Source organism: Piliocolobus tephrosceles, chromosome 5 (assembly GCF_002776525.5).
Source record: "Piliocolobus tephrosceles isolate RC106 chromosome 5, ASM277652v3, whole genome shotgun sequence".
Classification (NCBI taxonomy): domain Eukaryota; kingdom Metazoa; phylum Chordata; class Mammalia; order Primates; family Cercopithecidae; genus Piliocolobus; species Piliocolobus tephrosceles.
In genome coordinates this window covers 101,632,036-101,659,476 of record NC_045438.1, presented here as the reverse complement: position 1 = coordinate 101,659,476, position 27,441 = coordinate 101,632,036, and the positions used below count along the sequence as shown (strand labels likewise).

General features: G+C 41.7%; 1 protein-coding gene across 1 annotated transcript; it reads left to right on the top strand.

Annotated features, from left to right (window-relative positions):
• The first annotated feature begins 661 nt into the window (after positions 1-661).
• Positions 662-24,755, top strand: SDHAF4 (succinate dehydrogenase complex assembly factor 4). The gene is made up of 3 exons (XM_023195159.1): positions 662-747; positions 13,660-13,812; positions 23,795-24,755. Exons 1-3 carry the CDS (start codon positions 684-686, stop codon positions 23,902-23,904), a joined length of 327 nt encoding a protein of 108 aa, XP_023050927.1. The 5' UTR covers positions 662-683; the 3' UTR covers positions 23,905-24,755.
• Positions 24,756-27,441: the final 2,686 nt, after the last annotated feature.

The following is a 27,441-nucleotide window of genomic DNA, read 5'->3' as shown; positions in this document are numbered from 1 at the left end:
GTCAGACACTACCAAGGCCCAATAGCTAGCCAGAAACTTTTTTAAAAAAAGAAAAGACACAATTCCAGAATTCTGGGGGCCTTCACTACGATTCTGTAAAGATTTCCACGAGTTGCACAAAGCATCCAGGTCTGCCACATCCCACTCAACACTGTTAGAGCTGTTAGGATGTAAGGGTCAAGTGGCAGAGCTCCTTGCACTGGATCCTGGCCCGGATGGAGAGCCTTCTCTTGCTCTGCACCTCATTCAAAAATGTCGCCTTTCATGTCATCTGGTTAGTCGGCCAGAATGGCCGAACTAGGAGCTGACTGAACAAAGATTTAAAACACAAAACAGGGAGAATTAGGTAAAAGAAGCATTTTACATGAGTGAGAGAGTAAAAGGCGCTCAATCTTTGTAAACTATAAAAGGGATCTTCCACGGGACCTTTCGGCTTAGACTGACAGGCATGAACGTAATTATTCCCTCTTCTAACTTTAGCAAGGATTTGGCGTTTTAACACGGGGTTCAAGGTAGCTTGAGTCCTTCTTGGTGAAAGAGCCTAGGAATGACTCCTTTTCTAAAGCCGGCCACGGAGGGCCCGGCCACGGAGGGCCCGCCCTCCGCAGGAAGGCTCCGGATCCTGCCGCCTGCTCCTCCCCCTACTGCTTTGCGCCTGCGCGGAGGCTCAGGGAGTCGGCGCCATGACTGTATCAAGGCTTCCCGGGTTGCTTAGCCGGGTCTCGGCCACGGCGTGGAGAGTGGCAAGTAAGCACCTGGCCTCGGGGCCAAGGTCGCGGGAGGGGTCCTGAAGGCCCAGGCGCGGAGAGAGGAGCCTCCAGCGGAGGAAGCCGCATGTGTCCCGGACGTTAGGTGACGCCAAGCGCTGCCCAGCTTCTCCCGCCCAGACGCCCACCCCGTGGCCTGGGCAGGTCCTTGCAGCGCCTCGGGTCTCTCGGGTGGGACTAGAGCGAGAAGATCGCTAAGGCCCTTCCCCCCGCCCGGACGTCTGCTTCCTGCCGGGCACGCCGTGGCCCAGCAGGACCACAGACGTTCCGGGTCTTTCCTGTGGGAGCTCGCAGGGCACACCGCACTTTGATGCCCCTGAGAAAAATGGAAAAGAAGACCCTTTGGGAATGGGAGTCACTGATTTACTTATTTATTTACATCATTATTTACAGGAATCCGCGCGCCTGGTCCAGGATTTGTGGCAGTTTACAGTTTATCTTTTAAAAACGGGGAAAAGTGCAGAAGTGAGCCAAAGGCAAATAAGTATAACGTAAATTAGATGAAGCCAGGAATTGTTCGTACAGAAAAAGCATTCATGCTTTCAGTAAAACCAACATTTTTAAACCCATTGTGGTTGGAAATATTTCTCAAGATGATTCAGTTAGCAGCCCAGACTATGCAAAACACAATTTTAACTTGTGACACCAGGAGATGTTATGTAAGTTGAAAACAATAATTATTGCCCTCATAATAAATGGCTCCGGATTTCTATGCAATTTGTTTTCCTTTGTGCAATCATTTTCCCCAAATACAAACATTTTACATCATTGTATAAGTTTTAAATAGTCCAGAAATGAGTAATACAGAAAGTGAAAGTCCCACATTATCCAAACCTCAAGGTAATAAAGTTAAAATTGTGTAGGGTTCATTCAACATCTCCCTTTAACTAGTTTTAAACAATTATGAAGTATTCCATACATATATACACACACACACACATATATATATGTATGTAGCACACATGTAAGCTATAAAGCACAACCATCATCTATGAACTCATCCCCCAATTTTAGAAATAGCCTCCATTGCCAAGGAGGTCTCTCTGTGCTGCTTCCTGATACACCTGCGCAATGGTGTTTTAAATCTTCGTAGAAATGGTTTCATATTGTTGATTTTTTTTTTTCAGCTAACGCTGTGTTTTGTGATTGATCCACATTGATGTATGAGGTTGTAGTTATTCATTCAACTGTGTGAACCTATGATACATTTTCCAATGCCCTTCTCAAAGGACATTTGAGTAATTCTAGAAACACCAGGATTGGCTGCTACACATTCTTGTGTACCTTACTTGTGCATTAGTGGAAGGAGTGGAATTCCTGGAGTATGGTGTAGGTCTTTTCAATTTTACAATATGATGCCAAGGTGTAACGGCATTTTCTGATTCTATAGCAATTTTCACTTCTACCAGCAGTGTATTAGAGTTCATGTTGTTCCACAAACTTGCCAAAACTTAATTTTGTCTAAGTTTTTTATTTTTGGCTGCCTACAGGGTGATTAAATGACACCTCATTGTGATTTTGCTTTTCTCTGATTAAAGAAGTAAAACATCTTTTCAAATATCAACTTTTTGTGAAACACCTTTTTCTCTTTTCTTTTTTTTTTTTTGTGAGACGGAGTTTCGCCCTTGTTGCCCAGGCTGGAGTGCAATGGCAAGATTTCAGCTCACTGCAACATCTGCTTCCTGAGTTCAAACGATTCTCCTGCCTCAGCCTCCCAAGTAGCTGGTATTACAGGCGCCCGCCACCACACCCAACTAATTTTTTGTATTTTTGATAGAGACAGGGTTTTGCCATGACCACAGGTGATCTACCCACCTTGGCCTACCAAAGTGCTGGGATTACAGGCATGAGCCACCACACCTGGCCTTTTTTCTTAACAGATTCTTGTTTATATTCTTTACAAGTATTTGTATGCTAAACCTTTTTTAGTTATGTAGGTGTCAAATATCTCAATTTGTGGTTTGTTTCTGTCACTACTAGGCAGAATAGAATAATGAGTCTGCATATACAATCATGCAGCTTCGATATAAAAGGTATCTTTTAATAAACGTTTATAATTTTATCTGTAAAATTTTGTCTTGATCCTTTTGTTTATTGTTACTAACTTATGGTCTTGTCTAAGAAACCCTTTTGTACTCTAAAGTCATAGACATAGTCTCCTATATTTTCTTCTTAAAAGTTTGTAGTTTTGCTTTTCACATTTAAGCCTTTATTCTACCAGGAATTGATTTTTGTGTATGGTGTGAGGCAGGAAACCATTTTTCATTTTTTTCATGTCAAACACTTGTCCCAGATTCATGTATTTATAGGACCTTTCCCTTAATGATATAATGTCAGCCATCATAAATCAAGTTTACTTATACACATATGCATACGTTTATTTATTGGCTCTTTTTTCAGTCCCATTGACCTATTTGTCTATTCCTGTGCTGATACTGTCTTGATAACTATATATTTGATATATATATAACTTGATATATATAACTTGATAACTATAACCATAACTTTGTAATAAATCTTATTATTTTCTGACTGTTTATGTATAGAAACCTGATGCTTAATGATCTTGTATCTAAATTACTTTATTAATTTAAGTAATTTACTTTGCAGATTTGGGGGACTTTGCTGCGTAGACATTCATATCATCTGCAAATGGTGACGGTCTAGTGTCTCCCTGTCTAATCCTTTTTTTTGAGAAGGGGTCTTGCTCTGTCACCCAGGCTGGAGTGCAGTGGCGCAGTCTCTGCTCACTGCAACCTCCACCTCCCGGGATCGAGTGATTCTCCTGCCTCAGCCTCCTGAGTAACTGGGATTACTGGTGTGCACCACCATGCCTGGCTAATTTTTATATTTTTTATAGAGATGGGGTTTTGCCATGTTAGCCAAGTGATCCACCCGCCTCAGCCTCTCAAAGTGCTGGGATTACAGGCGTGAGCCACCATGCCCCCTGCCCTCCCTGTCTAATCCTTATATCTTTTTCTTTTGTTTTTCTTTCCTTGCTCAGATTTCCAGCACCATGTTGACTAGAAGTGATGACAGCAAGCATACTTATCTTATTTATGATTATAAAGGGAATGCATTTGTATTTTATCATTAAGGTGTGATATTGCAGTCATTTAGATAAAACTGCTACTTTTTTTTTTTTTTTAAGTCACCATCTCCTAATAACTCTTAAGGCATGTTTTATAAATGAATCCTCAGGGAACAGTTCTAGCTATCTCCCAAATAACTCTGTTATTTTAAACAAAACAATCACCTTCTTATTTTTTTGTTAGAACTCTTTATTTTGGATTTACATTTACTTACTGGATTTAGTGATCCGTAACTGTGGGTCTTCAGAGTCCAAGCCTTTGTGAAGTAAAATTTCATGGAACATGAAAAAAAAGATGTGGTAGTAGCTACAGTTATACCCTTTTCAGGTTAAGGAAGTCCCTTTCTGTATAGAGTTTTGGGATTTTGTTTTGTTTTTGTTTATGTATTTGTTTTTTAATGATGAGTAAATCTTGAAGTTTACTGAATGGATTTTTCTTCATCTTACTGAGGCGTTTATCATTTTCTGCTTTAATCTGTTGAGGTGATAAGTTACAGATTTTTCTAATAGTGAATCACTTGCATTCCTAGAAAATATTCCAAAGGATTATAGTGATTATATTTTTTAATATAATGTATTTGTTCTGTTTATATTTTTTTTTAGAAATTGGCCTGTAATTTTCTTCTCTTATACACTGAAACCCCTGCCTCCTGGGTTCAAGTGATTCTTCTGCCTCAGCCTCCCAAGTAGCTGGGATTACAGGCGCATGCCACCACACCCAGCTAATTTTTGTATTTTTGGTAGAGACGAGGTTTCACCATATCTTGGCCAGGCTGATCTCGAGCTTCTGACCTCGTGATACGCCGGCCTTGGCCTCCCAAAGTGCTGGCATTACAGACGTGAGCCACCGTGCCCAGCTTTCCCTGGTTTTAATATTAAGGTTATTCTAAGGCCGGGCACGGTGGCTCACGCCTGTAATCCCAGCACTTTGGAAGGCCAAGGCGGGCGGATCATGAGGTCAGGAGATCGAGACCATCCTGCCTAAGATGATGAAACCCGGTGTCTACTAAAAATACACACACACAAAAAAGTAGCCAGGCATGGTGGCGGGCGCCTGTGGTCCCAGCTGCTCGAGAGACTGAGGCAGGAGAATGGTGTGAACCCGGGAGGCGGAGGTTGCAGTGAGCCGAGATCAGGCCAATGCACTCCAACCAACAGAGCGAGACTCCGTCTCAAAAAAAAAAAAAAAGATTATTCTAGCCTCATACAATGTATTGAGGATTCTACTTACCCTTTTCCCGTCTTTGTTAGATTTTGTTTCAGATTGGAATTATCTATTCCTTGAGGGTTTGTTGCAACTCACCTGCAAAACTGTCTAGACCTGCTCTTCTCTTCGAGGGAAGACTAAATTACTTGTTTAACTTCTACAATGGTTATTGCTGTATTTGTCAGGTTTCCTCTCTTAAGTCGGTTTTGGTAAGTTAACTTTTTCTGGAAAGGTTTTCATTTTGTGTTGTTTCAATGTATAGGCATAAAGTTTCTGGTATTTTTTCAAAATTTTCTGCTCTCCATATAATTATGTGCTCTCTTTTTCTCATATTATTTATTTTGCCTTGTTTTTTTTTAGTAACCTTACCAAAGGCTTTACAACACTTTTAGTCTTTTTTTTGGTCTTTTTGTTTTTGTTTTTGAGACAGAGTCTTGCTCTGTCGCCCAGGCTGGAGCGTAGTGGTGTGATCTTGCTTAACCACAACCTCTACCTCCCGGGTTCTAACAGTTCTCCTGCCTCAGCCTCCTAGCTGGGATTACAGGTGTGCACTACCACGTCTGGCTGATTTTTGTGTTTTTAGTAGAGACGAGGTTTCACCATGCTGGCCAGGCTGGAACACTTTCAGTCTTTTCAGAGTACCAACCTTTGTTTATTGTTGATCTTCTTTGTTGTAAGTTATGCAAAGGATATTTATTGTACAACATGGTGACTATAGTTAATATCAATGTATACTTCAAAATTGTTGAGAGTAGATTTTAAATTTTCTCATCACAAATAATTGATAGGTATGTGAGTTAAAGTATATGTTAGCTTGATTTAGCTATTTCACAATATATACATATTTCAGAACATGCTGTACACCATAAATGTATGTAATATTTATCAATTTAAAAATGAAGAATATATTGAAAATTATTTTTACATTGTAAATTATGTTATCTTTTATTCATTTTTTTCTTGTTATCTTATTTTTCCATTTTCCGTGGTTTTTGTTTTGTTTTGCTTTGTTTTGTTTTGAGACAGAGTCTCTCGCTTTGTCGCCTAGGCTGGAGTGCAATGGCGAGATCTTGGCTCACTGCAAGCTCCGCCTCCCGGGTTCACGGCATTCTCCTGCCTCAGCCTCCTGAGTAGCTGGGACTATAGGCGCCCACCACCGCCCGGCTAATTTTTTGTGTTTTTAGTAGACTCGGGGTTTCACTGTGTTAGGCAGGATGGTCTCGATCTCCTGACCTCGTGATCCGCCCACCTCGGCCACCCAAAGTGCTGGGATTGCAGGCGTGAGCCACCGCGCCCAGCTGTTTTTTTTTTTTTTTTTTAACATGCAAATGGTGCGTCTCACATAAACAGCATATGGCTGGTTTCCAGTTTGTTTGTATTGGGTGTTTTTGTTGTTGTTTTGCACTGATAGTCTCTTTACCCTTATTATAATTACTGATATAATTACATTCCGCTATTCAGACTCTTGGGTCTGTGTGTGTGTGCACATGCATGCACAGCTATGTGTATGTTGGGTGGGATTTGATTTTGATAAACCTGTAAAGCATATGCTACTAATCTTTTGTATAGTCTGTATATAAAAGCATTTTCTCTCTATTCTTATTTCCCACTTTACTTCTGGGAACACTTTTCTTTTTTCTGAGAGATAGAGCCTTGCCCTGTCACCCAGGATAGAGAGCAGTGGAGCAGTCGTAGCTCATTACACCCTTGATATCCAGAACACAAGCCGTACTCCCACCTCAGCCTCCTGCCGAGTAGCTAAGACTATAGACACCACTGTCATGCAGTCATGCCCAGCTAATCTTTCATTATTTTTATTTATTTGTCTCTGTGCTTTTTCCTGTATAATTTCTTTGAAACTTTATTCTAGATCATAAATTCTCTTTGCAGTTGTATTTATTCTGTTATTTGGCCTTTTTCTTTCTTTTCTTCTTTTCTTTTTTTTTTTTTTCGAGGCAGAATCTCACTCTGTCGCCCAAGCTGGAGTGCAGTGACGCATTCTTGGCTCACTGCAAACTCTGCCTCCTGGGTTCAAGTGATTCTCCTGCCTCAGCCTCCCGCATAGCTGGGATTGCAGGCACCCGCCACCACACCCAGCTAATTTTTGTATTTCAAGTAGAGATACAGTTTCACCAGATTGGCCAGGCTGGTCTTGAACCTCTGACCTCAGGTGATCCACCCGCCTCTGCCTCCCAAATTGCTAGGATTACAGGTGTGAGCCACAATGCCCGGCCAGCTATTTGGCCTTTTTATTGAGTTTTAGATTTGTTATTTCTGAATTTCCATGTTTTTCTTTTCTTTCTTTCTTTTTTTTTTTGGCCTAATCATTTTTCTTTTTTCTTTTTTCTCTTTCTTTTTCTTTTCTTTTTTCTTTTTTGATACAGAGTCTTGCTCTGTCGCCCGGGCTGTAGTGCGGTGGCGTGATCTCACTCACTGCAACCTCTGCCCCCCTGGTTCAAGCGATTGTCTTGCCTCAGCCTCCCAAGTAACTGGGATTACAGGCGCCAGCCACCACGCCTAGCTAATTTTTTGTATTTTTAGTAGAGATGGGGTTTCACCTTGTTGGCTAGGCTGGTCTGGAACTCCTTACCTCAAGTAATGTGCCTGCATCAGCCTCCCAAAGTGCTGGAATTACAGGCATGAGCCACTGTGCCTGGCCTAAAAAAAAGCCATTTTTTTTGCAACGCCAAAAATAAGCAAAAAGAGACAATGAAAAATGATTAGGCTGGTGGGCACAGATTTGCATCTGCAAGAAAAATAACTGTCCACATATGTCTCATGGAATTCTTACAGAGAGAATCCCAGAAAAACATTCAAGGAAACAAAGCCATCACAAACAAGTCAGTAGAATCAATGTATAATAGAACAGTGGGACAATAAAGATTTTGTATACAGGATTCAGAATATAAAATAATACATTAAAAAATTTTGGCCAGGTGCGGTGGCTTACGCCTGTACTCCCGGCACATTGGGAGGCCAAGGTGGGTGGATCACCTGAGGTCAGGAGTTCGAAACCAGGCTGGCCTATATGGTGAAACCCTGTCTCTACTAAAAATACAAAAATTAGCTGGGCGTGGTGGCACACATCTATAATCCCAGCTACTCAGGAGGCTGAGGTAGGAGAATCACTTGAACCCGGGAGGCGGAGGTTGCAGTGAGCTGAGGGCATACCACTGCACTCCAGCCTGGGTGACAGAAAAAGACTCCATCTCAGAAAAAAAAAAAAAAAGATGCATAGGGATTTTTGGAAGATGCAGCTAGTGTGTAGTTAAGTCTAAACACAGGTGTGGGTCAGCCAGTGGCTTCAAAATTTCAGAGGGGCTTCTTTTTTTCACATCTTCACTCAGAACCAAGGTTAAAGTAGACACTTTTCCTTCCTTAACTGTCTTCTAGTTCCTTGCTATTTGGAATAGCATCATAATCATCACCTGGGAGCTTGTTAAAATGCAAGAATCACAAGTCCCACCTAGAACTACTCAGAATCTGCATTTTAACAAAATCCCCCAGGTGGTTTTTAATCTATGTTTTAAATCTTTCAACTGCGTGCGGTGGCTCATACGCGTAATCCCAGCACTTTGGGAGGCAAGAGGATCGCTTGAGTTCGGGAGTTCAAGACCAGCCTGGGCAACATGGTGAGACCCCCATCTCTACAAAAAATAAAATTAGCTGGGCGTGGTGATGCGTCGCTGTAGTCCCAGCTACTGAGAAGGCTGAGGCAGGCTGAGGCTGAGCCCAGGAGATCAAGGCTACCATGAGCCATAATTGCGCCACTACACTCAAGACTGGGCAACAGAGCAAGACCCTGTTTCAAAAAACAGCACAAATCTTCTGGTTCACTTTCTTTTCTCAGTCTGTGAGCCTCCCTGAGTCCTGGCCTCTAATACGCTTTCTGTTTGCTTGGGTTTAAGAGACTGTCATCTCAGGCCGGGCGCAGTGGCTCAAGCCTGTAATCCCAGCACTTTGGGAGGCCGAGACGGGCGGATCACGAGGTCAGGAGATCGAGACCATCCTGGCTAACCCGGTGAAACCCCGTCTCTACTAAAAAATACAAAAAACTAGCCGGGCGAGGTGGCGGGCGCCTGTAGTCCCAGCTACTTGGGAGGCTGAGGCAGGAGAATGGCGTGAACCTGGGAGGCGGAGCTTGCAGTGAGCTGAGATCCGGCCACTGCACTCCAGCCTGGGGGACAGAGCGAGACTCCGTCTCAAAAAAAAATAAAATAAAAAAATAAAAATAAACTGTCATCTCCCTGCTGTCATGAAAGCTCTATATCCCAAGCTCTAGGCAAGAGAGACACAAGAAGGCTAGGCACCATGGCTCACGCCTGTAATCCCAGTACTTTAGGAGACCAAAGCAAGCGGATCACTTGAGGTCAGGAGTTTGATACCAGTCTGGCCAACATGGCGAAACCCCATCTCCACTAAAAATACAAAAATTAGCTTGGTGTATTGGTGGGTGCCTGTAATCCCATCTACTCGGGAGGCTGAGGCACAAGAATCCCTTGAACCCTGGAAACAGAGGTTGCAATGAGCTGAGATCATGCCACTGTACTCCAGCCGCCTGGGAGACAAAGTGAGACTCTGAAAAAAAAAAAAAAAAGACCAGCTTGGTCAACATGGTGAAACTCCGTCTCTACTGTAAATACAAAAACTTAGCTGGGTGTGGTGGCTAATTTTTTTGTCGCTGTCTCAAAAAAGAAAGACACAAAAAGTGTAGCCGTTTCACTTTGTGTTTACCTCACTGGACTGTCTTTGCAGTTTATCATTATTTACTTTCATAAAGGTTCTATCTCTGATTAGGGTGGGTTTGGTTTGGTTTTACCCTTTTAGGTATTTTATGACTGTAGAATTTTGGCATTTCTGATTTGTCAAAGTACCAGAGAAAAGTTTTGGGTTGTGTATTGTTTTTGTGTATGTGTGTGTGTGTGTATGTGTGTGTGCGCGAGAGTCATTCTTTTGCTTTTATTATTTCTTCTTTTAGAAGGTTTTCTTCTTGTCTGTTATGTCCATGTAAACACAATTCTAACTAGGTTTGGATAAAGTCAAACCATCCCTTGAAGTAGAAGACATGGGCTTTATGGTTGTTATTTCCTGATGTTGTTACAAGAGCCTTTTGTTTTAAGTTTGTCAGCTATTTCCCATGGAGTCGAGGTAGTCAGAAGTCTCCTGATAGCCAAAATGCAATACTAATATGAATACAGTTACTATTGCTCAACACCTACTATTTAATAGGCAGAGTTAACAGGAGTAGTCCTTGGGCTTAGCTCCTCATCTGACACGCCCTTGTTTCTTATGGTCTGCCTTTAAAGCTACATGTATATGCTTCATTACCAACACCCCTGGCAGGCTGATGTGCACACACTTGTGTTCAAAGCTGTAAAGTCTGTAGGTAGCAAGGAGCACCGTGTCCCATCTTATGTTGTACTGTACAGAAATGAGGGGCATTATCTTCCCCTGTGTTCTGTCACACTGTTACCTGACTACAAAAATAGTTCTGCTTGTGTTTCCAATGGCCTCAGAGTTCCTTGAGAAAACTAGTCTTTCAACTTTTCCTTGTAAACCCTCTTTCTACAGATAAAGTCTTTCAGAAGTCTGCAAGGTCATATTAGGGACCAATTTCTCTAACTTACACTTTACTACTCCTTGCTTTCCCTAAGATCCAGTTTTCTGTTCTTCACCAGAAACCCTTACACAAATTAACTTACGCATCCCAGAGTTAGGCTCCAGTTATTGATGCACTTACTCAGTGTGTACACATACACAGACATACACCTATTCATTTATCTTAACCACTTGTATGCATGTGTTTGTGTCTGTTTCTTTAAACGAGGTTGGGTTATGTAGTGATGACTAGAATATGAGAAAAATATGTGTAATGAAAAAACATATGTAATGCTGTCAAGGGCTTACAGATAATTCCATCGAAATAATAAATACTCTTTATCACTATACTAAATGCATAAATTGTCCCGTTTATTCAGCAATTTCATGTGATAGGTACTGTGGTTTTTCTATTCAGAGGAAAAGAAACAGAAAGGGTAACTTGACCAACATCCAACACCTAGTAAGTGGTTGCATTTGTTTCCTATTGCTGCTATAACATATTACCACAAATTTAGTGGCTTAACACGTTTTACAGTTTTGGAGGTCAGGAGTCTGGAAGGGGTCGCACTGAGCTGGAACCAGGCAGTTAGCAGGGCTGTGTTCCTTCTGGAAGCTGCATCCATTTCCTTCTCTCTTTTAGCTTCTAGAGGCTGCCACATTCCTTGGCTTGTCCCCTTCCTCCATCTTAAAGCCTGCAACATCGGGTCTGGTCTGTCTTCCAACCCTCTCTTCCCTTTTAAAGGACCCTTGTGGTTACATTGACCCACCCTATAATCCTGGGTAATCTCCCTGTTTTAAGGTCATCTGATTAGCCACCTTAATTCTGTCTGCTACCAAAATTCTTCACCATGTAACCAAACCTGTTCACAGATTCTGGGTATTGGATTCTGATTATCTTTGAGGCCATTATTCTTCTTGCCACAGGGGTGTAGCTGGAACTTGTACCCAAATTTGTCTGGTTCTAAAGCAATTTCTTTAGGAAGCTGAAAACCCCTAACACTGAGATCACTTTTTTCCCTGTGGTTTTTCCCTTATGAATATTCTCTCAATGACAGTTTGTATAACTTTCATAGCACTGAAAGTTCAACTCTCTTTAGAAACTAGAGAGAAAATGATCTCATTTACACATTGCAGACACCCAGTACATTTTAAAATCCCAAGTTTTATTTTAGATTCAGGGGGTACATGTGCAGGTTTGTTACCTGGGTTTATGTGTGATGCTGAGATTTGGGATATGAATGATCCCATCACAGGTAATGAGCATAGTACCCAAAAGTTAGTTTTTCAACTCTTGCATCCCCTTCTTCCCTCCCCCACAGTAGTACCCAGTTTCTATTGTTGCCTTATGTTCCTGAGTATCCAGTGTTTCACTCTGTAGAATTAGAAAATTATGTGTAAGAATATGCAATATTTGGTTTTCTGTTCCTGCATTAGTTCGCTTAGGATAATGGCCTCCAGCTGCATCCATGTTGCAGCAAAGGACATGATTTCATTATTTTTATGGTTGCATAGTATTCCATGGTATATATGTACCACATTTTCTTTATCCAGTCCACCATTGAGGAGCACCTAGGTTGATTCTGTGTCTTTGCTATTGTGAATAGTGCTGCAGTGAACATGCAAGTGCATGTGTCTTTTTGGTGTGAAAAATGAGTAGTTTTCTTTTGGGTATATACCCAGTAACAGGATTGCTGGGTCAAGTGATAGTTTTGCCTTAAGTACTTTGAGAAATCTCCAAACTGTTTTCCACAGTGGCTGAACTAAGATACATTCCCACTAGCTGTATATACGCACTCCCTCTTCTCTACAGCCTCACCTGCATCTGTTGTTTTTTAACTTTTTAGTAACAGCCATTCTGACTGATGTGACATGGTCTCTTATGATTTTAATTTGCATTTATCTACTAATTCGTGATGTGGAGCATTTTTAAATATGTTTGTTGGCCACTTGTATGTCTTCTTTTGAGAAGTGTCTCTTCATGTCTGTTGTCCGTTTTTTAGTGCGGTTGTTGTTTGCTTGTTGAGTTGTTTAAGTTCCTTATAGATTTCGGATATGAGACTTTTCTCAGATGTGTAGTTTGCAAATATTTTCTCTCATTCTGTAGGTTGTATGTTTACTCTGTTGATAGTTTCTTTTGCTCTACAAAAGCTTTTTAGTTTAATTAGGTCCCATTTGTCAATTTTTTGTTGCTGCTGTTGTTGCAGTTGCTTTTGAGGACTTAGTCATATATTATTTCCCAAGACCAATGTCCAGAATAGTGTTTCCTAGGTTTTCTTCTAGGATTCTTACAGTTTGAGGTCTTACATTTAAATCTTTAATCCATCTTGAGTTAATTTTGGTGACAAATAGGGGTTCAGTTTCATTGCTCTGCACATAGCTGCCAACTATCCCAGCACCATTTATCAAATAGGGACTTCTTTCCCCATAAAACAATGTATTTTTAGAGACATGGTCTCACTGTGTTACCCAGACTAGAATTGAGCTGCTGGGCTCAAGCAATCCTCTGTCTTCAGCCTCCAGCGTAATTGAGACTACAGGTGCATGCCACCATGCCCAACTTGATGTATTCTTAAAATTTTAGTTGACAGAAAAAGAGGACCTTGATTAGGATTTAAATGTAGCCACTTCTGACTTTTAGAGATTTGAATACTAAATATGGTCATTGAAAAGTTTGTACTAAGTTACTCTTAATATTTGAACTCCTGGTTTTTTGGCATTGCTTCAGATAGGAATTAATGTTTTAATATAAGTTTCTGCAATATTGATAACAATTAACTAATTTATTTCATAGCCCTTCTTTTCAAACTGGTGGTCTTCCAGAAAGGGAAATGGCTGGACAGGAAGGAAGGATTTTCACTCTACATCCTTTGGTACTTTTTGAACTTTGAGAAATGTGAATGTATGAACTAAAAACTAAATAAATAAAATTTTATAAATGTTTGAAGTGGAATAAATGAAAAGCTCCTAATTTTCTATTATCTTCACTCTTCTAGGATCACCCCTTCTGTGTCATTCTCTGAGGAAAACAAGTTCTTCTCAAGGAGGAAAGTCTGAACTTATCAAACAGTCCCTTAAGAAGCCAAAGTTACCAGAAGGTCGTTTTGATGCACCAGAGGATTCCCATTTAGAGAAAGAACCACTGGAAAGTAAGCATAATAAAGCACCTCTCAGTTTTTGAAGTATCAAGGAAAGTGTTTTAGTTATTGAGAAAATGAGTGAAAGAAAAGAAATATGTTATTGCTTAAATTCTGTAGTAATAAAGCATATTTCAACAATGAGTAAAATCACCATCCATCAACACATGTAGGTTTCTTAATAAAAAAGATTTTCAAGACTCTGAAAGGTAGATGCTTGTGTTTGTTTTATTATACCTCATTATTCACGTAACAAGATATATGTTGAGACTTTCTTTGATACAAATAAATGATGTTATTTGTATCAAAGAAGGTTACATTATTTGTATCAAAGAAGATCTTATGTGAATAATGAGGTATAATAAATATAACCACTTTATATATATAATATATGCATATTATATATATAAAGAACTCCAATAATTCAACAAAAAGTCAAAAATAGCAAAGCACTTGAGTCTCAACTTACATGTTTTGCTATATGATAATCAGGTATGATAAATAACAAATATATAATATGTGTATATTATGTGTATGTGTGTAGAACTCCAGTAATCTACAAAAAATAAAAATAAAAAATAGCAAAGTACTTGAGTAGACATTTCTCCAGAGAAGGTATAGAAATGTACAAATGGCCAACAAACACATGAAAAGATGCTCAGCATCAACGTCATTATCATTAGGGAAATGCAAATCAAAACTATGAGATACTACTTCATACCCACCTGGATGGTTATAATAGAAAAAAATGGAAAATAACAAGTGTTGGGAAGGATGTGGAGAAATTGAAACCCTCAGGCATTTCTGGTGGGAATGTAAAACGTTGCAGCCGCTGTGGAAAACAGTATGGCCATTCCTCAAAAAATTGAACATAGAACTACCGTTTGACCCAGCAATTCCACTCTTAGGTGTGTATCTAAAGGAATTGAAAGCAGAGACTTGAACAGATATCTCTGTAACTATGTTCATAGTATTATTAACAGTAGCCAAAAGGTGGAAACAACCCAGTGTTCACGAACAAATGAATGGTTAAACAAAATGTAGCATATTGGCCGGGCATGGTGGCTCAAGCCTGTAATCCCAGCACTTTGGGAGGCCGAGATGGGAGGATCACGAGGTCAGGAGTTCGAGACCATCCTGGCTAACACGGTGAAACCCCGTCTCTACTAAAAAAATTTTAAAAAGCTAGCCGGGCGAGGTGGCTGGCGCCTGTAGTCCCAGCTACTTGGGAGGCTGAGGCAGGAGAATGGCGTAAACCCGGGAGGCGGAGCTTGCAGTGAGCTGAGATCTGGCCACTGCATTCCAGCCCGGGCGACAGAGGGAGACTCCGTCTCAAAAAAAAAAAAAAAAAAAAAAAAAAAATGTAGCATATACATAGGGTGGAAAACTACTTGGTCATAAAAAGCAATTACATTGTAATATATGCTGCAACATGGATGGACCTTGAAAAAATTATGTTTAGTGAAATAAGCTGGACCCAGAAGAGCAAATATATGATTCCGCTTATATAAGGTACCTAGAATAGGCAAATTCGTAGAGCCAGAAAGTAGAATAGAGGTGATCAGGGACTCCGGGGACTAAGAGGGAAGTCATTGTTTAGTGGGTACGGAGTTCATTGTGAGGATGATGAAAACATTTTAGTTATACATAGTGGTGATGGTTGTACAACCTGTGAATTTATTTTTGTTGTTGTTTTTGTTTTTGAGATAGAGTCTCGCTCTTTCACCTAGGCTGGAGTGCAATGGCACAATCTCGGCTCACTGCAGCCTCCGCCTCCCAGGTTTGTGTAATACTCCTGTCTCAGCCTCCCAAGTAGCTGGGATTACAGGCATGCCACCACAGTGGCTCACTGTTGTGTTTTTAGTAGAGATGGGATTTTACCATGTTGGCGAGGCTGGTCTTGAACTCCTGACCTCAAGTGACCAACCCATCTCAGCCTCCCAAAGTGCTGGGATTACAGGCATGAGCCACTGCGCCTGGCAGTGAATGTATTTAATACTACCAAATTGTACACTTACAAATGGTTAAATGAGAAATATTATGTTATATTTATTTTACCACAATAAAAAAAAAAAAGAAAGCAAAAACCAGCACATTTCAAAAGCTAATCATCTGTTTGACACAATGTTAGGCATTCAACTGTCTTGTATCACTCAAGTTCATGTTGAACCTACCATCCCTTAGAAACTTCTGACAAACATCACCAAATACAGCAGGTGCTCTGCAATCCTTGTTTTATTTGAACAATCCACAACCTTTGACAGTGTTAACTATGGCTTCTGGAAATCTCCTGCCTTGATTTCCATTATGCTTTCCTTAGTTTCATTTTTTTGTGTTTGTATGTCTGTGTGTGTTGTTTTGTTTTGTTTTGTTTTGTTGAGACAGGGTCTTCCTCTGCTGCCCAGGCTAAAGTGCAGTGGCATGAACACATGGCTCACTGCAGCCTTAACTTTCCCAGCTCAAACTATCCTCTTGCCTCAGTTTCCTGAGTAACTGAGACCACAGGCACATACCACCGTGCTCACCTAATTAAAAAAATTTTTTTTATAGAGATGAGGTCTTGCCATGTTACCCAGGCTGGTGTCAACTCCTGGGCTCAAGCAGTCCTTCTGCCTCAGCCTCCCAAAGTGCTGGGATTACAGGTGTGAGCCACCATTCTGGCATGCTGCCTTTAGTTTCTCACCCTATTTCTTCATTAATCTCTTCCTGGGCTCCTTTTTGAGCTCTTCTGCCTCTCCTTAACACCTAGATGTGGGTATTTGCCAGGCCTCTCTTCTTAGCCCCCTAAGCATTCCGAGGGAGATTTCATATTTCACTAAAATGATTTGATTGATTGAGGCAGAGTCTCACTCTGTCACCCAGGCTGAAGTGCAGTGGCACTGTCACAGCTCACTGTACCCTCAACCTCCTGGTCTTCACTACTCAGCCTCTCCTGTATCTGGGGCTACAGGCACGAACCTGGCTAATTTTTCTTTTTTTTTCTTTTCTTTTTTTTTTTAAGAGACAGTCTCACTACATTGCCCAGGCTGGTCTTGAACTCCTGGGCTCAAACGATCTTCCCACCTCAGTCTCCCAAAGTGCTGAGATTACAGGCATGAGCTACCACGCCCGGCTTAAAATGATTTTAAGGTGATTCATACATTTTTACCTCCAATCACACCTCTTTCCTGAGCATCACTCTCCTGTCTCCATTTGCCTCCTGAATATCTTTCTTTGCATATTCCAGAAGTCTCAAAATTAATATGTCTAAAACTGAAGTCATGATGTATCCATTGTTCCAACTCACCTTCAGCCCTCCCACCCACCTGACCTCATATCCTCCTCTTCCTTCTGGATTTGTAGTCCACCCCATCTACCAAGTCACCCAAGCCTAAAATCTGGGGATAATCTTTCACTCCTGCCTCTTCCTGTCTCCTGTGACTGATCACTAACCAAGACCTGTTGCTTCTACCCTTTTAACATCTCTCAAATTTATTCCCTCTTACTCTTCCTACCAGTAAGGCCCAAATTCAAGCTGTCTCTAGCTCCATTGGTCTCCTAACAAACCTCTCTGCTTCCTTGTTTCCTTCCTTCTAGTTTTGTCTCCCTGCCTCTAGTACGTACTTTATTCTAAGAAAACTGTGTAGGTTGTCTCTTTGAAAAGAGTAGATTTCATTATTAAAATCATAAAGGAAAATATTTGTAGCTAGGCACCCTGCTTGATATAAAGATGAATAAGGAAGGAAGATGAGATAATGTAAATAACAATGAACAGGACATCATGTGGTGACTAACATGAGAGATACACAAAAAGATCAGAGAAAAGTCGACAAAAAAGATAACTTTTGAGCTGGGGTCTAAGGAAAAATAATTTTTTGTTTTTTTGAGTTGGAGTCTCGCTCTGTCACCCAGGCTGGAGGACAATGGTGCGATCTCGGCTCACTGCAACCTCCGCCTCCCGGGTTCAAGCAATTCTCCTGCCTCAGCCTCCTAAGTAGCTGGGACTACAGGCTCCTGCCACCACGCCTGGCTAATTTTTGTATTTTTAGTAGAGAAGGGGTTTCACTGTGTTGGTCAGGCTGGTCTTGAACTCCTGACCTCAGGTGATCCACCTGCCTTGGTGCTCCCAAAGTGCTGGGGTTACAAGTGTAAGCCACCATGCCAAGCTGGAAAAGTAAAATTTTTATAAGTAGATAAGGTGTGGTGAGGAGACGTTTCAAAATAACTGGAGAAAGCGATGGTCAAAGAGAAAGAGGCTGCAGAACATTAACACTTGCAAGACACAGCTAATGGCCTTCTTTGGCTTCAACATAAATTATATGTATATTCGATTAATACAGGGGTATCCAATCTTTTGGCTTCTTTGGGCCGCATTGGAAGAAGAATTGTCTTAGACCACACATAAAGTGCACTAACAATAACTGATGAGCTAAACAAACAAAAAAAATTAAAAATAAATAAAAAATTTAAAAAAATCACACAAAACAACTCAACGTTTTAAGAAAGTTTACGAGGCCAGGCGCAGTGGCTCAAGCCTGTAATCCCAGTACTTTGGGAGGCCGAGACGAGCGGATCACGAGGTCAGGAGATCGAGACCATCCTGGCTAACACGGTGAAACCCCGTCTCTACTAAAATATACAAAAAAACTAGCCAGGCGAGGTGGCGGGCACCTGTAGTCCCAGCTACTCGGGAGGCTGAGGCAGGAGAATGGCGTAAACCCGGGAGGCGGAGCTTGCAGTGAGCTGAGATCCGGCCACTGCACTCCAGCCTGGGTGACAGAGCAAGACTCCGTCTCAAAAAAAAAAAGAAAGAAAGTTTACAAATTTGTGTTGGGCCACATTCAAAGCCATCCTGGGCCACATGCAACCCATGGACTGTGGGTTGAACAGGCTTGGATTAATTAAATATAAAGCTAGACACGCAGGTTCGGCTCAAATCTGGGAGGGCCTGAACTCTCAGGTTACAGTGTAAGGGCTTTATGCAGTGGGCAGTGAGGAAATGTATTTGGATAGAGGTTGTTTTAATTAGCTTTATTAAATATAGTCTGCATATAATAAAATTCACTCATGTTAAATATACAATTGAGTGAGGTTTTCTTTGTTTTTGTTGTTGTTTTTGTTTTTGAGATGGGGGAGTCTTGCTATGTTGCCCAGGCTGGAGTGCAGTGGTGTGATCTCGGCTCACTGCAACCTCTGCCTCCCGGGTTCAAGCGAGTCTCCTGCCTCAGCCTCCTGAGTAGCTAGGATTACAGGCACCTGCCACCACGCCCAGTTAATTTTTGTATTTTTAGTAGAGATGGGGTTTCACCATGTTAGCCAGGCTGGTCTCAAACTCCTGACCTAGTGATCTGCCCGCCTCGGCCTCCCAAAGTGCTAGGATTACAGGTGTGAGCCACCGCGCCCGGCTAGTGAGTTTTAACAAATGTTTACAGCCATGGAAACCATACAAAGTGTAAAATAGTTCTGTCCCCTAAAGAGGCACAAGGCAGTTCATCCTCTCCCCACCTCCTCCCAGCAACCATTGATCTGTTCTCTATCACTGTAGTTTTGCTTTTTCTAGGATTTTATATAAATGAAACTCTACAATATGTAGTCTTTGGTTCCTGGTTCCTTTCACTTAGTATAATATGGAAGAGGGTTTCTGTTGCATTAGTTCTAAAATGGGACACTGAGAGCAGGAACCAGGATGGTAATGGTGAGAACAAAAAATTTCAGAAAACGGTAGGCTATTATAAGGGCAAAAATTAGGTTAAACAGATGTGAGGAAGAAGAGACATGGAAAGATACGAAGGTGTGGTCAGAAAGAAGAGCGCTCAAAAGAGCGTGGGATTTGGAAAAGGAACACACTCAAAAAGTAATAAAGTCTAGTGGACAGCAGAAGTAGATGTGAAAGTCATCAGGAAAGAGATTGGTGACCTCTGTGGCCTCGATGTGTGATGATTTACTAATGTGGATGTTGATATTAGGGATGATGGGGAGAGGGAGATGAAACTATGAACCAGATATTGATCCCATCTGAGAAGACAGAAGAATCTTTGAGTTTATTATAAGACTGGAGAAAAGCACTGGACAAGTGAATGGTATAGAATTCCAAAAAGGAAAGGCTGTAGAGGTGTGGCGTTAGAATGAGAGGCTGGAAATAGCAGTGAGGAGCAGGGACATCTTGACCTCTTCTTTCTCCCCCAGTGCTGTGGACTGAATTATGTTCCCCCAAAATTCATCTGTTGGAGCTCTGACCCCCCACGTGATGGTATTTGGAGATAGGGCCTTTGGGAGATAATTAGGTTTAGATCATGAGAGTAGGGTAACTCTTTAAGGGATGGAAATGTTTTACACTTTGTGTTATTTACATGACTGTAAACATTTGTTAAAACTCACTGAACTGTGTACTTAAAATGGGTGAATGTTATTATAAGCAGACAATACTTTAATAAAGCTGGTGGGAATCTCCTCGTGGTGGGAATAGTGCCCTTAGAAGAAGAGATACCAGAGAGCTTGCTGTCTGTCTTTCTCTGCCACGTGAGGACACAGCAAGAAGTGACCATCCGTAAGCCAGGAAGAAAGCCCTCATGAGAACCAACCATGCTGGCACCCTGATTTCAACCTACCAGCCTCCAGAGCTGTGAGAAAATAAGTTTCTGTTATTTACTCCACCTAGTCTATGGTATTTTGTTATGGCAGCTCAAACTAAGACATCCAGTGAGCCACAGAGATATGTGAGAAAGAAGAACTTCCATTAGAGAGGCCTTCAGGGGAATTCATAGAGTAGGAAAAAGCCAACTTGCATTGCAGTAAAGCAAGGACTTCTTTTGAAAACAGAATGATGATGAGTATGGGGGACAGTGTATTCATAATATAACAAGAATAAAAATGAATATTTGAAAATTTTTCAGGCCGGGCGCGGTGGCTCAAGCCTGTAATCCCAGCACTTTGGGAGGCCGAGACGGGCGGATCACGAGGTCAGGAGATCGAGACCATCCTGGCTAACACGGTGAAACCCCATCTCTACTAAAAAAATACAAAAAACTAGCCGGGCGAGGTGGCGGGCGCCTGTAGTCCCAGCTACTCGGGAGGCTGAGGCGGGAGAATGGCGTGAACCCGGGAGGCGGAGCTTGCAGTGAGCTGAGATCCGGCCACTGCACTCCAGCCTGGGCGACAGAGCGAGACTCCGTCTCAAAAAAAAAATAAAAAAATAAAATAGAAAATTTTTCAGGGTAAATTCTGTATCCTTTTTCTTTTGCCTAGAGAGGGGCTTTATGATTTTGGTGAAGATCCTTTAGTTTTCTAAAGAGATATAGTTTGGGTAATCATTCTCCTGCAGTTCCCCCATGCTATGCAGGATAAAGTAAAAGCCGTATACCTTTTCTTCTAGTAATCTGTCTTTTGTCAGTTGATTTTTGGCAAACCTTCAGAGGGCAAGGGGGAAGTTTTTCCTTGGTCCCTACGCCTTCTCCCAGAGTCCAAGCAATGTGCTTCTTCAGCGGAACAGGTTTAAACGTGTAAGTAGCTACGATGACAACCTCAGCAGAGAATACCCACCTTGAGGGAATGTGACACCCATGCCCCCAAAAGTCTAGTTGCCTCTTGGTCTGTGTCTCAGGAGTATAACGACTTCTCTAGGGATTGAATGTAAGAGACACCTAAGTAACCAAGGGGTTTGGATAAAGCAGATCTGGGTTTGAACTGGAGCTCTCAGAGGCTTCTACTCTGGGTTTCAGTTTCCTCCTAACACCTGCCTTAGAATGCCGTTATGAAAAGAAAGTGAGATGATAGGCACTTTGCACTTTCCCTTTCAAGCCTTGCCAGTTTGTTATTCTTGTATGTATTTGTTTGCCTTTTATTGTTGTTGTTGTTGTTTTGGCCTACTTCAGTACTCTGTGAGCCCTATGAGGGAAGGGGCCTTCTATTGCATGGTCACTACGGTATCCCTCACCCTACCTTTACCTAGCATAGGGCCTGGCAGAGTAATAGTGGAATAAATGAATGAAACTGTCTGCCCACAGGGTTGCCATGAGGATAAGAATAAATCTTTTCATTCATTCATATGATACATATTAAGTATCCTCTGTGAGCCAAACACTGAAACAGCAATGGATAAAACACACACAAAAATTATACCGTAATGAGGCTTAATGTTTTAGTGGGAGAGACAGACAATAGTCAAAGTACATTTTAAAAATATATGAAATTAGTGATAATTGCTGAAGATAATGTAAATCTGGGAAGGAATGGGAAGTGTTGGGAGGGTGGCCACAATAAATAAATAAATAGATACAGTTTAAGAATTAGGGGCCAGGCGGCTGGGCGCAGTGGCTCACGCCTGTAACCCCAGCACTTGGGGAGGCTGAGGCGGGTGGATCACCTGAGGTCAGGAGTTCAAGACCAGCCTGGCCAACAAAGTAAAACCCCCGTCTCTACTAAAAATACAAAAAATTAGCTGGTCATGGTGGTGCACACCTGTAATCTCACCTACTTGAGAGGCTGAGGCAGGAGAATCACTTGAACCCTGGAGGCAGAGGTTGCGGTGAGCTGAGATTGTGCCATTGCACTCCAGCCTGGGCAATAAGAGTGAAACTCCATCACACACACACACACACACACTCACAAAGAATTAGGGGTCAGGTGCGGTGGTTCACACCTGTAATCCCAGTACTTTGGGAGGCCGAGGTGGGTGGATCATTTGGGGTCAGGAGTTTGAGACCAGCCTGGCCAACATAGTAAAACACCATCTCTACTAAAAGTACAATTATTAGCCAGGCATGGTGGTGCATGCCTATAGTCCCAGCTACTCAGGAGGCTGAGGCAGGAGAATTGCTTGAACCCAGGAGGCAGAGACTGCAGTGAGGTGAGATCACACCACTCCACTACTCCAGCTGGACAACAGAGCTAGACTCCATCTCAAAAAAACAAAACAAAGAATTAGGGCTCTAATAGTTGATTCTTCTCCTGTTTTTTCCATATACAGAGCAGTACAGTGTATAGGCTGAGAGCAAGACTGCAGCCAGGATGTCTGAATTCAAACTCAGTTTTATCACTTAGAAGCTGTGTGATTTGGAGCAACTTTCTTAACCCTTTGTGGCTCATTTTCTTCATCTATAAAGTTGGAAAAATAATTGTTCTTGTCCCATAGGATTGTTAGGAAGATTAAATGGATTAGCATACATAAAGTGCTGACAATTGAGCCTGGCTTGTGACGGGGATTCCTACTATGAACACATAGTATTAAGAATAATAATTACTATCATTGATTATAAATCGCAGTACCAGCCAACCAGTTGCTGAAGCCAAAACCCTATGATGAGGAACCGTAATTCTCTAGCTAAGATTAATTGACATTCCTATGTACCTGGCACCACGCTAAACCCTTTACATGTATTACCTTGTTTAATTATCAACACAGTGAGGGAAGTATGATTGTTCTCCCCATTTTACTGGTCAGAAAACTGTGGCATTAAGTCAAAGTGATTCCTTCAAAGTAGTCTTATTTCAAGACCTTTCAAGTCTTACGAATTTGTACTCTGTATTCTCTTCTCAAACTCAGGAAAAAGAATCACATTTACAGTTCATTTAAAGACTGCATGGTAACCAGGTTACTAAGATCTAGCCTATCATGCAACCCTGTCTTTAAAATTGACCATAGGTGGGCTCGGTGGCTCACGCCTGTAATCCCAGCACTTTGGGAGGCCGAGGCGTGCAGAACACTTGAGGTCAGGAGTTTGAGACCAGCCTGGCCAACATGGTGAAACCCCGTCTCTACTAAAAATACAAAAATTAGCTGGGCATGGTGACATGTGCCTGTAATCCCAGCTACTCAGGAGGCTGAGGCAGAAAAATCACTTGAACCCAGAAGGCAGAGGTTGCAGTGAGCCTAGATCACGCCACTGCAATCCAGCCTGGGCGACAGAGGGAGACTCTGTCTTAAAAAAATAATAATAAATAAATAAATAAAATAAAATTGACTATAAGCCCTTTCCTGCCTCCATTAACTGCTTTATTTATATCTCATTTTCCTTAGAATTTCCAGATGATGTTAATCCAGTGACCAAAGAAAAAGGTGGACCCAGGGGCCCAGAACCTACCCGATATGGAGATTGGGAACGAAAAGGACGCTGTATTGATTTTTAAGTCGCATCTTCTTTAACCTCAACATTGTTTTCTGAATATGTACATCTGAATTAACTTATTTCTGATTATTTTCTTTCTTTATATCCTTTATGTCGTGAGTTTCCATAATGTGTTTAAATATATATATGATGGCTTTGGAAGAAAATATGCTGCTATAAATTAGGAAAGGGAGACCAGCTTGACCAATATGGAGAAATCTCACCTCTACTAAAAATACAAAATGAGCCAGGCGTGGTGGCGCACGCCTGTAATCCCAGCTACTCTGGAGACTGAGGTAGGAGAATGGCTTGAACTCAGGAGGTGGAGGTTGCGGTGAGCTGAGATTGCGCCATTGCACTCCAGTCTGGACAACAAGAGCGAAACTCCGTCTCAAAAAAAAAAAAAAATTAGGAAAGGAAAAGTATTTTTTCATTAACATATGTTAGTTTAATGAATATAGAAATGATTCTTGACTTTTTTTTTTTTTTTTTGAGACAGAGTCTTTCTCTGTCACACAGGCTGGAGTAGAATGGCACTATCCCAGCTCACTGCAACTTCTGCCCCTCAGGTTCAAGCAACTCTCTTGCCTCAGCCTCCTAAGTAGCTGGGATTACAGACATCCACCATCACACCTGGCTAATTTTTGTATTTTTAGTAGAGACAAGGTTTCATCATGTTAGCCAGGCTGGTCTTGAACTCCTGACCTCAGGTGATCCACCTGCCTCAGCCTCCCAAAATGCTGGGATTGCAGGCATGAGCCACCTTGCCCAGCCTAAAAATGATTCTTAGAGCTGTAGGCCTTTACTTCATCATTTTTCAGTTTGATCAGTTGCTTATAAAATGCACACATAAATAAAATAATTTTTAAAAAATGATTGTGTTGCTGTGTGCTAGGGGTTAGTGGCTTTTAACATGCGAGTTAAATAATGCATTATAGTTTGAGAAGGCCACAATAATAACAGAAAATCTTTAACTTGGAGTCAGTTACTTAATTACTTACCCAATTATTTGGGTTCAAATTCTGACTCTGCTTCTTAACTACCTATGTGACCTTGGATAACTTATTTAACTTCTCTGTGCTTCAATATCCTTATGTGTAAGTTGGAGATAATAATACTTTTGATACTGGTGGGCTGTGGGAGGTCCCCAAATGCTGGTGGGACCTTAACTCCAGCTGATGTCAAGGCTCTTGATACCATTATGAGAAGGAATTCGAGGACAAGTCAGAAACTAGCGAAAGTACCGAGATTTATTGCAAAGTGAAAAGTACACATTCGATGCCTGTAATCCCAGCACTTTGAGAGACCGAGGTGGGTCAATCACTTGAGGTCAGGAGTTCGAGACCACCTGGCCAACACGGCAAAACCCTGTCTCTACTAAAAATACAAAAATTAGCTGGGCGTGGTGGCGTAGGCCTGTAATCCCAGCTACTTGGGAGGCTGAGGCAGGAGAATCACTTGAACCGGGAGGCAGAGGTTATAGTGAGCCAAGATTGTGCCACTGCACTTCAGCCTGGGTGACAGAGCGAGACCCTGTCTCAAAAAAAAAAAAAGAAAGAAAAGAAAAGTACACATTCAAGAAAGGGGAGTGTGGGCATACTCAAGAGAGAGTGACTCAGTGGAGTTTAGGGCTTCTACCTTTATGGATTTCTATAACCAAGAGGTGGGGAATATTCTTGAAGATTCCTGGAAAAAGGTGAAGATTTCTTGGAATTGTGGTGCCACCGACTTTTACACCAAATACAGGTGTTCCCAGAACAGTCGTGGCACTGGTCTATGTGTGCTTTAATATGTTAATGAGGTCCTAGGTGAAATCTAGGTCATATCTAGTGCCATGCTGGGTCCAGTTAGTCTTAGCCAGCTTGGCGCACACCCTGGTTTTTCAGGATCTTAACAGCCCCTAGTTTATGCAGCCATTTCAACAATTTCCTTTTTGCTAATCATGTAAAACTGCTGCCTGGAATTTTCTGCTCTTCTGTGACCACCCTATATTATTGCTGTCTCACTTTCACTTCACAGGGAAGTTGAGAAGATTAAATGAATAAATAACGTGTATTAGTCAGGGTTCTTCAATAGGAGAAAGAGAGATTATGTGGAATTGGCTCATGCAGTTCTAGAGGCTGAGAAGTCCCATGATAATGCCATCTACAAACTGAACACCTGAAGACCCAAAAAAGCCAGTGGTGTGAATCCGTCTGACTCCAAAGGCCCGAGAACCAGGGGGAGTTATGATGTAAATCCAGTCTGAGGGCAAAGAAGATGAGATGAGATATTCTAGCTCAAGCAGTGAGGCAAGAAAAAAGGAGTGAATTCCTCCCTCTACCTTTTGTCCTATTCAGGCCTTCAATGTATTAGATAATGCCCAACTACATTGGGAAGGACAGTCTACTGAGTTCACCAGTTCCAATGCTAATCCCATTCTGAAACACCCTTACAGACACATCCAGAAACAATGTTCAAACTGGTACCCCATGGCCTACTCAAGTTGACACATAAAATTAGCCAACACAACATGTTAGCCACTTAAAGTAGTGTGTAGTATAGTGCATACATCTCAGTAACTGTTAACTCTCTTTAAATTATGAATGTATTTTTCCAAGTCTCTAGGCATTGTAAGAGGAAAGATTTTTTTTTTTTTTTTTGAGTAGGGGGACGGAGTCTTGCTCTGTCCCCAGGGTGGGCTACAGTGGCGCAATCTCCACTCACTGCAACCTCTGACTCCCTGGTTCAAGCGATTCTCCTGCCTCAGCCTCCCGAGTAGCTGAGACTACAGGCACTCGCCACCACGCCTGGCTAATTTTTCTATTTTTAGTAGAGACGGGGTTTCACCGTGTTAGCTAGGATGGTGTCGATCTCCTGACCTCGTATTCCGCCTGCCTCAGCCTCCCAAAGTGCTGGGATTACAGGCATAAGCCATCACGCCCGGCCAGTGGGAGGAAAGATTTTTTAAAATGAAATTTGAAATACTTGAAATTGTTTTATACAAGTACAACATTTAAAATGTCATTAGTTGAAAATAGTGATTACATGAGTGAACTGAAATATATACATTAGTTTGTGGAACATAAAATTCACATAGGTGCTATGGTTTGAAAATTTGTTCCCTCCAAAACTTCTGTTGAAACTTAACCCCCAATGTGGCAGTATTGAGAGGTGGGACCTTTAAGAGGTGTTTGGCCTTTAAGAGTGCAGAGCCCTCACAAAGATTAATTCATTTATGGGTTAATGGGCAATTGGGTTATCATGGAAGTGGAGCTGGTGGTTTATGAGAAGAGGAAGAGAGACATAAGCTAGCATGTTAGCATCCGAGCACACTCAGCCAACTTGCCATGTGATGCCGTGCACTGCCTCAGGACTTTGCAGAACTTTCACCAGCTTCAAGGCCCTGGCCAGATGTGCCCCTTGACCATGGACTTTCTAGCCTCCAAAACCATAAGAAATAAACTTCTTTTCTTTCATAATTATCCAGTATCAGGTATTTAGTTATAGCAACAGAAAATGGGCCAAGAAAACTGGCACTGGGAGTGAGGTGTTGGTATAAAGTTACCTGAAAATGTGG